The sequence below is a fragment of the Saprolegnia diclina genome (genome assembly GCF_000281045.1).
Source record: "Saprolegnia diclina VS20 unplaced genomic scaffold supercont1.103, whole genome shotgun sequence".
NCBI lineage: Eukaryota > Oomycota > Saprolegniomycetes > Saprolegniales > Saprolegniaceae > Saprolegnia > Saprolegnia diclina.
This window is the reverse complement of record NW_008246170.1, coordinates 9542-17122: the sequence shown is the minus strand read 5'-3', so window position 1 is coordinate 17122 and position 7581 is coordinate 9542. Positions and strand designations below refer to the sequence as shown.

The 7581-nt window shown below is 59.5% G+C and overlaps 3 protein-coding genes across 3 annotated transcripts; 1 reads left to right on the top strand and 2 right to left on the bottom strand.

The window, feature by feature from the left end:
* Positions 1-605: 605 nt before the first annotated feature.
* Positions 606-2601, bottom strand: SDRG_15804 (hypothetical protein; the record flags this gene model as incomplete). Its single annotated transcript, XM_008621986.1, has 13 exons — positions 606-869; positions 915-1078; positions 1125-1223; positions 1270-1368; positions 1421-1519; positions 1568-1672; positions 1720-1818; positions 1871-1969; positions 2018-2116; positions 2164-2262; positions 2306-2410; positions 2456-2548; positions 2590-2601. 12 exons carry the CDS (start codon positions 2599-2601, stop codon positions 1025-1027), a joined length of 1062 nt encoding a protein of 353 aa, XP_008620208.1. The 3' UTR covers positions 606-869; positions 915-1024.
* A 105-nt stretch (positions 2602-2706) lies between these two features.
* On the top strand, positions 2707-6770 carry SDRG_15803 (hypothetical protein). The gene is made up of 5 exons (XM_008621985.1): positions 2707-3395; positions 3443-3631; positions 3677-6137; positions 6192-6448; positions 6494-6770. Exons 1-5 carry the CDS (start codon positions 2745-2747, stop codon positions 6692-6694), a joined length of 3759 nt encoding a protein of 1252 aa, XP_008620207.1. The 5' UTR covers positions 2707-2744; the 3' UTR covers positions 6695-6770.
* Positions 6771-6930: 160 nt separating this feature from the next.
* On the bottom strand, positions 6931-7401 carry SDRG_15802 (hypothetical protein; the record flags this gene model as incomplete). The annotated part of the gene is made up of 2 exons (XM_008621984.1): positions 6931-7305; positions 7357-7401. The coding sequence occupies 2 exons, from the start codon at positions 7399-7401 to the stop codon at positions 6973-6975; spliced, it is 378 nt and encodes a 125-aa protein (XP_008620206.1). The 3' UTR covers positions 6931-6972.
* Positions 7402-7581: the final 180 nt, after the last annotated feature.

Here is a 7581-nt window from a genome sequence, read left to right as displayed (position 1 = left end):
TCTCGATCAACCTGTGCATCGACTGCGACATTTGCGAGACGACCAACATCATGACGGCGCCGACGTGTATCGATCCCGAGTGCGGCGAGGAGCTTCTGGACGACGCTGAGAAGCTGCGCATCCTCGCCCGTCGCTTTGACCTTGCGACCAACGCGGCGTGAGCTTCAGTGTCCAGAGCGTCAATGTCAGCCCACGAACGCTGATCATAACTGCACCACACTTTGTCGCTGCCACGTAATTCCAAGGCTTTTAGCATCATCAAATCCTATCAACTAAGGCCGTGTGTGCATGAATGCTGTGGAATCCTTGTCGAGAAATACGCAGCGCGCCACTGCTCGAGGAGCGTCGTCCTGGTCGCACACGGCGTCGCCAGAACTTCGACAGGGGTCCCATTTCGGCCAAACGTCCGTGCTCCAAGATAAGGACGCGGTCCGACGTCAGGATTGAGCCGATGGGTCACTGTGAGCACCGTGCGCTCGGCACACTCGCCCGTCGCAAGCTCTAAATACGTATCTTGCGATTGAAGGACGTCGAGATGGCGACTGTGGTTGGTCCATACTGGTGCCGCCACAAAGGTGGTCCTGGCGAGGCTCAACTCTGCGGTGACCTAGATGTATGGTTGCGGGTTGCTTGCTTTTACTGGTAAGAGTGGTCGTAACGTCGTCAGTATTGTCGTGTGTGTAGTACATCAGGTGTTGCTTCTACTTTTCGATTCGGGCCGTTTTGGCGAGGCGCTGGCGTCGGGCAGGCGGCGCTGTCGGTGGCGTCTCGTCGGCGCGCTGGTTCACGAACGCGCCAGCGCTCACAAGTTGTCGGGCGACATGCACGTGGCCGAAGCGCGTCGCGAAATCAAGAGCGGTCTCTCCATTCTACGTTGCACAATGCAGACAACAACACAAGAGGATGATGCGTACAAAGCTGGCGAGGTGGACGTTGGCCTTGTGCGCCAGGAGCGTCGACACTACCTGGGCATGTCCGTTCTGGGCAGCCAAAAGCAAGGGGGACGCCCCCGCCTACGACGTAATTACTCAGTGTAGGAAGAAATATGGGACGCCATAAGAAGGGCCGTCGCGCCATCCTCGAGCCAAAAATTAAGGATAAAATCGGGGACACGGAGAACGTACTTTGTCGGCTTGGTTCACGGCAGCATGTGCTGCAAGGAGCGATGCGACGACGGCACCGTGCCCGTTCTGAGACGCGATGAATAGGGCCGTCGGGCCATCCTGGTGTCAACATTAAAAAAAAAGCGGGCAGTCGATGGGAACATACGTCGTTGGCGTGGTTGACTGCGGCGTTGGCCGCAAGAAGCGCTGCGACCACTGCGTCATGACCATTTTGGGCCGCGAGAAAGAGGGGTGTCGTCCCATTCTAAGGTCATCATCGCAAAAATCATTTTGCACCGTACAGAAGTGTGAAATACCGAATTGGTTTGGTCCACAGCCGCGTTGGCGCCCAAGAGCGCCATCACAATGGGAAGGTGACCGATGTCCGAGGCGATGGCGAGTGGCGTCGCTCGGTCCTAAACATCGTTCTAGAGACAGGATCGCAACACTCGGAAACGTCGCACGAGTTCGTGGCCGGCTTGGTTGACGCACGCGTGCGCCTTCAAAAGCGCTGTGACCACCGAAGTTAGACCATATTTGACTGCAAAGAGCAGCGCCGTCTCGCCCTTCTACGCCATCGTTTTGAGAGCCTCACACGACGCTAGTAAAAGCGTACGCTCGTTGCGTGGTCGACAGAGGCATTGGCCGCGAGGAGGGCCTCAACGACCGCAAAATGACCATTTTTGACGGCGATCATCAGCGGCGTGAATCCGTTCTGCCACATTATTCCCACCTTGTTCAAGAAAAATGCACAACGACGACGATACCTCGATGGCGTGGTCGACGAACGCATTTGCTGCCAAAAGCGACGCGACTACATCGGCATGCCCGCACTGGGCTGCCAAAAACAAGCGGGTGGCCCCCGCCTATTGATGCAAAATGTGCGAAAACTCGAGAAACAAAAAACGTCGGACCGTCACTTGAGCGTCGACGGTGGCATTGGCCGCGACGAGCATGTCGACAATCGCTCGGTGACCATTGCACGCAGCAAACGCCAGTGCCGTCGACGTATCCTACACATAGTACAGTCAGTATGGCTGCTAAAAAGGGCGATGCAAACCGTCATGGCTTGGTTGACGTCCGCTTGAGCTGCGAGTAGCGTGCATACGACGGCATCGTGGCCGAGCGTCGCAGCCGGCATCAAAGTGGTTTCGCCCTCCTACGCCATGATCGAAAACACCGTTGGGTGCAAGACGACATACATGCGTGGTATGGTTCACGGCGGCGTTGGCAGCCAATAGCGCGCAAACGACTGCATCGTGCCCATTCTGGCTCGCCCCAAAGAGCGCAGTGGAGCCAGCCAACGCCTGAGCATGGCACGGTGAGTACGCAGCGTGTGCGCATCTGCGTACCGCGCACGTCCAGTCGGCGGCGACACCGTCGTCCAACAACCTCGTGACGTCGTCGAGGCGGCCTTCAAGCGCCGCGAAAAAGAGTTGCCCGCCCTAGGTCTGCGTGTCGCCACGGGCGTGCATCATCTCGGTACCTTCGAGTTCATCCAGTGTATTGGTCCACTGCGATCAACTTGCAGATGACCAGCCGGAGTGTCCGAAACCTCCTGCAATGCATATGATATCGAATCTCGCAGGTCGCCAGCCACCAAAGATCGTGGAAGATCGCAACGGTCGAGGCGAAGCGACGATGGAGTCCAAGCCGCTGCTGCATGGCGGGCGTCGCCCCAGCGCGTCGAGGCCGCCCATAGCCGGCGGCAGCCGCCATGCGCTATGGGTGTCGTGGCTCACGCCATTGCTCTACCTCGGCCAGGCGCGCCCGCTCGAGATGGACGACCTCTGCTCGCTGGACCCGGCCAGCCGCGCCCACGTTATCGCGCTCCACTTCAAGCAGCAGTGGGGCCCCGAGAAGCGTCGCGTCCAGCCGCGCGTCTGGCTCTGCCTCCTCAAGGCGTTTGGTCGACCCTTCTTCCTCGCTGGCTGCATGAAGCTGCTCGCCGACGTGCTCCAGTTCGTCACACCCATGGTCTTGGCCGCGCTGCTGCACTTTATGGCGTCGGACGTGCCAATGGCACAAGGCTACATGTACGTGAGTATCCTCTTTGGCGTTAGCCTCGCGCAGTCGGCATTTCTGCGCCAGTACTTTTGCTACTGCGCCGACGTTGGCCTGTACGTCAAGAGTGCGCTCGTGGCAATGACGTACGACAAGGCGCTGCACCTCGCGCTCTCGGTGCGGCAGCAGACGTCGTCTGCTTCGATCGTGGGCCTCGTCACGACCGACGTCCAAAAGCTCCGCGATGCGTCGCCGTATCTCCACGCGCTGTGGTACGCGACGCTGCAGGTTGATACTCTTTTGACAGATTGAAACTTTTCTTACGATATATGTAGATCTGCATGGCCACGTACTTGCTCTACTCGTTTGTTGGCGTCGCTACCTTTGTGGGCATTGCTGTTGCTGTCATTATGACGCCGCTCAGCTCCTGCCTCGCGACCAAAGCCACGGCCGCGCACGCCCAGCTGCACACGCTTGCATCGTCGCGCCAGCACACATGCGACGAGACACTGCGCGGTCTCAAGGTCCATTAATCGGCTTGTTGGAAGCTATTGTCATGCGATCTCTAGATGGTCAAGATGCAGACGTGGGAAGAGCACTGCCTCGCGCGCCTGTCGACCTTGCGCGACGCCGAGCTCAAGCAACTGACGCTCGTCGCCCGGCTCCGCAGTCTTTCGACCACGCTATTTGACGCGACGCCGCTTCTCATGGCAATGGCCGTGATGGGGAGCCACGTCTATCTCACGGGCGCAGCGCTGAACTTGGCGACCGTCCTTCCGAGCTTGCTGCTTCTCCAGATGCTCCGGACACCGATCGCGCTCTTGCCGCAGGTGTTCTCGACGCTCTCAGAAGCGTCGGCGAGCTTGGATCGCATCACAGCCTTTCTTGTTGAGGTCGACCAACGACGGCTCACGGTCGGAACGCTCAGTGCGATTGGAGTGCGCTTTGAAGACGCCGACTTGAGCTGGCAGCTGCCATCGATAGACGCGGCCGAAGCCTCGTTCTCGTCAGCATCGAATGGCCTCTGGCAGATGCGGGGCATCGACCTCTACGTCCGCGCCGGCGAGCTCTGCGCGATTCTTGGCCCGCACAACAGTGGCAAGTCGACGCTGCTCAACGCGCTCCTCAACGAGGTCCACTGCACGTCGGGCCGCGTCATGGCCCGCGGCGCCTTTGCGTACGTCGCGCAAAAGCCATTCTTGCGCCACACAAGCATCAAGGAGAACGTGTTGTTTGGCAAGCCGTGGGAGGCGTCCTGGTACGCGTGCGTCATGGACGTTACGGGTCTGACGTCGCTCGTGCTCGACAACAGCGCGCTCTTCCCCGACCACGACGAGACCAACATGGACAGCGTTCCGGCTTCGGTGGACCCGAGTCTGCACGTGCGCATCGCGCTGGCTCGTGCGGTCTACCAAAATGCGGACGTCTACCTACTAGATGACATTTTTGCGTCCATGGCCTCTGCGACACGCGACCATATCTTTGGTCGCTGCCTCCGCGGTCTTCTCCGGCGCAAGTGCATCCTCTGGGTCACGAATGCCTTGGCGTTTGTCCCACTCTGCGACTCGGTCGTGCTGCTCGAGGATGGTGTCGTCGTTGAGCAAGGCTCGATCACAACCGTGCTCTGTGACGACGGACCGATCCACGACCTACTGCAGTCGCACACGCTACTCGACGATGCAGCAGTGAGACTTGAACCCGCGCCAACAGGACAAGATTTCGTGTCGCCCGACCCAACGCCGCTGTTGCCGACGCTCACGGACGCTGTCGCAAGCCTCAAAGAGCACTCGGGCGTCTACAAGCGGTACCTACGAGCATGTGGCGGCTATGGCCTCGCCGCCACATCGTTCGTTTGGTATCTGAGTGCCCAGGCCACCACGGTTCTTGCGACATCGTACCTCGGCTTTGACGAGTCGCTCCTCGGTCTCTACGTCTTTGCTACGGGACATGCGCTGTATATTGGTCTGCTCTACATGCGGTCGGCCATCTCGTACCGTCGAGGTCGCGTCGGCAGCCAGCGCCTCTTTCACACTTCGCTGTGGCACCTTCTCCGCGCTCCGCTCAGCTTTTTCGAGCCATCACCCGTCTCGGCGCTGCTCGCAACGCTGGCGTCCGACATCGCCGTCGTCGACCTCGAGGTGCCGTCGACCATGCACATGCTACTGCACACGCTTTTGCTTATCGGGACAACCGTTGGTCTTGTCATGCTCGTGACGCCGTGGTTCGCACTGGCCGTCCTTCCAGCAATGGCGGCGCTCTACGCACTGCAGCGAGCGTACGTGCCGTCGGCCAACGCCCTCCAACGACTCGAAGCGGCCACGCGGGAGGCGATGACGGCGTACGTCCGCGAGTGCCTTCTCGGTCTTCGGTCGCTTCACGCCTACCGCATCGAGGGCCACTGCAGCGCCAACTACTACGCGCTCCTTGATGCGCATCAGCGCGTGCACGTGGTGGTGACGGCGACCAACCACTGGCTCGCAGTCCGGGTCGAGTGGCTTGGCGCGACGCTGAGTGCCTTGGCTGCTGCCCTTGTCGTCAACTCGAAAGCCTCCGGCATGGCGCCCTTGCCGCTAGTGGCGATGGCTCTCTACTACGCTCTGCAGCTGACACCGACGCTTCACTGGGCACTGCGCGTCCTAGCTCAAGTGCAAGGCTCCCATGCTGCGCTGCAGCGACTCGAGAGCTATGACAACCTCCCGATGGAGGCGCCGCTGACAAGCGACCTCTCGCTTCGTGGCCTCGAGAGTGAGAAGCGCGGTCGCCTGACGTTTGAGAATGTTGAAGTGCGCTACCAGCCACACGAGGCGCCGGCGCTGACCCACCTCTCGTTCGACGTCGTCGCCCACGAGAAGATCGCCGTGGTGGGCGCATCGGGGTCGGGCAAAAGCAGCCTTGTGATGGCGCTGATGCGTCTGCTTGAGCTCGACGCTGGCGTCATTCGCATCGATGGTGTCGACATTGCATCGATGGGGCTTCACGATGCCCGGCGCCAAGTCGCGTACATTCCCCAAGACCCGATTCTCTTTTCAGGTACCACCACGGATCTCCTATGGTGTCTCTGATACGTTGATACATTGATACTAGGCACGGTGCGCAGCAACTTGGATCCATTTGGCATCTTTGGCGATGACCGCCTTTGGGCGGCACTGCGCCGCGCCCAGCTCGTGAGTATGGTTTCGTCACTGGATGAGCCGGTGACGACGCGCGGCCGCAACTTTACCGTCATCGAGCGACAGCTGCTCTGCTGCGCGCGCATTTGGCTCAAGAACGCGTCGATCGTGTGTCTGGACGAGCCCGCGGCGGTCTCGTGGGCGACGCCAAAGGACTATGCGCTCCAAGAGGTACGTCATTTGTGTCGCGAGATACCTATCGAGAGCTTGCGACAGGCGGTGCGGGCCGAGTGTGCTGAGCGCACGGTGCTCACAGTGACGCATCGGCTCAACACGATCCTGACGTCGGACCGCGTCCTCATCTTGGAGCACGGACGCGTGGCAGCGTTGGGAACGCCTGTTGATGTGCTGGCGACGCCGTGTGCAACCATGGCGACGCTCCTCGAGCAGTGGCGCGCGGTGCAGCCGATCACGTAGCGTCTTTATGCTATTGTTCAATAGTTGTACTAGTATAGTACATATATACTGCTGCTATTGCAAATGTCGTTTTGGGGCACTCGACAAGATAGCCCTCGTTGGTGGCTTGAGCCGGAGTGTAAAGGGATTGTGTGGGAAATCCGTCTTTTCGTTGACGGTCGAGTCGTAAAGTCATAAATTGCGAGTGCGAGACAAATGTATTCGAAAGAAATGGAGATTACATGCAGAAACAAACGTTCTAGTCTTCGGTAAAGCCAAATGGATCTCTCGGATGCAGCTTACATGGCGCCCGTGGCCATGTCCAAGCGACGTGCGAGGATGCGCAGCTTCTCGGCGTCGTCCGGCAGGTCGTCGCCGCAATCGGGGTCGGTGCACGTCGCATCCGTCATGGCGTAGATCGCCTCGCAACCACATTCGATCGAGACGTCGACCGAGAAGCCGTTGGCGTTGGCCACCTTGGCGCGCTTGAGCAAAAGCGTGAGCTTGGCGGATGCGTCCGGCAGCATTTCGTTGCACTTGCTGCAGCGCTCGGCAGATATAGCGTAGCGCGTCTTGCACACTGAACATGGTACACTGCTGGACATTGTCCGTGACGAGGACGATGACATGGACTACACAGTATCGTTTCAACAGAGACGTTCAAGACAATCCCAGCACATTACCGAGCTCGAGCTGCTGCTGACCGAGTGCTTCAAGGGCGGCGCCATCGCCGTGGTTTCGCGGCTGGTGGACATCGACGTCAAAGAGGTTGACGTCGTCGACTACACGCCAAAGGTGTGAAGGGGTTGGGTGAGTGAGTGTCATATACCTTGTCGTCGGTAAGGTTGGAAGCGACGGCTTGTGCGAGTCTCTCTGCGTCATTCTGCGATGCGGCAACCATCACGTGC

Bases quoted from the DNA above. Each gene is read 5' to 3' on its own strand.
- SDRG_15803 (XM_008621985.1), top strand. From the start codon at position 2,745: ATGGAGTCCAAGCCGCTGCTGCATGGCGGGCGTCGCCCCAGCGCGTCG. The intron at 3,632-3,676 runs GTCCATTAATCG...TGCGATCTCTAG, and splicing joins AGACACTGCGCGGTCTCAAG to ATGGTCAAGATGCAGACGTG. The intron at 6,138-6,191 runs GTACCACCACGG...CATTGATACTAG, and splicing joins AGACCCGATTCTCTTTTCAG to GCACGGTGCGCAGCAACTTG.